The sequence below is a fragment of the Panicum virgatum genome, chromosome 2N (genome assembly GCF_016808335.1).
Source record: "Panicum virgatum strain AP13 chromosome 2N, P.virgatum_v5, whole genome shotgun sequence".
NCBI lineage: Eukaryota > Viridiplantae > Streptophyta > Magnoliopsida > Poales > Poaceae > Panicum > Panicum virgatum.
The window spans coordinates 38,258,066-38,259,935 of record NC_053146.1 but is presented as its reverse complement, the minus strand read 5'-3'; the positions used below and the strand labels follow the sequence as shown (position 1 = coordinate 38,259,935).

At 47.8% G+C, this 1,870-nt stretch overlaps 1 protein-coding gene across 1 annotated transcript; it reads left to right on the top strand.

Moving 5' to 3' along the window:
- The first annotated feature begins 301 nt into the window (after positions 1–301).
- Positions 302–1,316, top strand: LOC120660370. The gene is made up of 2 exons (XM_039938880.1): positions 302–603; positions 708–1,316. Exons 1-2 carry the CDS (start codon positions 363–365, stop codon positions 1,037–1,039), a joined length of 573 nt encoding a protein of 190 aa, XP_039794814.1. The 5' UTR covers positions 302–362; the 3' UTR covers positions 1,040–1,316.
- Positions 1,317–1,870: the final 554 nt, after the last annotated feature.

Sequence of the window (1,870 nt, the reverse complement as noted above, 5' to 3'; positions counted from 1 at the left end):
GAGTGCGCAGAAGGGGGCTACCAGATAGAAAGCTTGTCGAGCCACTCAGCTTGGCATTGCCGCTCATACTATTACAACAAAAATCTGCTGCTTCTTCAGTAGTTCACTAAACATTATTCCGAACCGTCAGACCAAGCAAAGCTAACCATCACATATGCTTGTACACTTTTATAAATAAAAGCGATCGAGCAGCTTGTTCAGTTCACTAAATATATATTCTGAACTGGCTGGCGAAGCAAAGCTACCCCGCACTTGCGCCCCCACACGGCCTCTATAAAAGGCAGGCATGGATGCAAATAAGTGCAGCACACACACACCGCCGTCGTCCTTGTAGCTAATCTAGCACTAGCGGTGATAGCTAGATGGCGATGTTGAGCTCCTACACCCTCCTTAGCCGGGCGCCGGCGTCGGGACCAAAGTTCTCTCCACCAGCCGCCGCCGCCGCCACCGCCACACTGCAGCTCCGCAAACAACTGTCACCGCCGGCGGTAGCGTCGTCTGTAGTGGCTCTGCGTTGGGCCTCATGCAAGGAGTCCCGCCGGGCTCCTCTCTTCGTGTGCCACGCGCAGGGTGACAAGTACAAGTACGACATCCAACCCAGTGGTAAGCTGTACGCGTAGCTAGCTGGTGATAGATATTTCTAATGCCGATCCAAGTTCATTTATTTATCGATCGATAAATTTATAATGTTTTTTTTGGAAAGCTAGCTCTGCAAAATGCTCCCACATCAGCGTCAGCGGGCGATGACTGGAATGTGATGGGAGACGAGGACCTGGTCATCCTCAAGTTGAGGGTGGGAGAGTCGGCCAAAGGTAAAGTGGAGGTTGGCACAACGACGGACCAGACACACCTGGTGATCAAATACACGGGTGACACCAACGACAACACCGAGGCGAGTAAGCTCAACGTCCCACTGGCGCTGCCTCCCGGCTACGACGGTAGCAAGGTGCAGCCCAGGTGGTTTGACGGCTGGCTGGTTATTCTTATCGCCAAGCCTAAGCACGGTCCCAAAAAGATAGACATTCCCAAGGAGCCATAACTACCGGCCACTAACTGCATGCATGAATGCATGCCATGCATCCCGGCCCTGTGATCATCACTATGCTGTATGGATAGACAGACAGATGATGTCCTTTATTTAGTTTCGATCTCAGGCAACTTTGATCTGTTATATGTGTTAATAATACATAAAATAATGATGTGTGTGTGAGTACAAGCAGTAATATGTGCTGCGCGTGTACTAGCTTGTACGGTATTGGCAAATAATAACCTTGTATGGTACTCTGATGTTTAATCAGACACATATGTTCTCTATATTAAATAGGTAGAAGAAGCAAAAGTCACTACAAGCGCGAGAAGCACTACTCCCCATAGCTTGTTGAAAGAAAAAAGAATGGTCTTATTACATACTATTTATTTGTGCAACAAAAAAGGGGCTTCAAGAAGACCGCCCACGTCAGAGACCACAGCTGACATGTGTCTTTAAACTCGATGAACATTGTCTTCATGCTCCCCCTAAAGATCCTCGCATTCCACTGCTTCCAAATACACCATATAGATCCAGAATTGTCAGGCTGTGACCAACTTTGTTCCCGGCCATTACCACTTGGTATAGCCATTCTTCATGATCGCTTACTTCCATTCACAGTGCCGGTTCCTGTTCTGACAACAACTCCAAGTGGTACTGAGAGAGAAAAATATATAATTAGCTTACAACTGAAGCATAAGCTGGATTGAAAACATTAAACCATTTGTACTTGCAACTATATAGATGGTTGAGCACCAAGGTTGATATGGTAGAAGCGGTGCACGAGTGGACCAACCATTCACCGGTAGTGGCGGAGCCAGAAATTATGTATAGGGGGTCCGA

Bases quoted from the DNA above. Each gene is read 5' to 3' on its own strand.
- LOC120660370 (XM_039938880.1), top strand. From the start codon at position 363: ATGGCGATGTTGAGCTCCTACACCCTCCTTAGCCGGGCGCCGGCGTCG. The intron at 604-707 runs GTAAGCTGTACG...TTGGAAAGCTAG, and splicing joins GTACGACATCCAACCCAGTG to CTCTGCAAAATGCTCCCACA.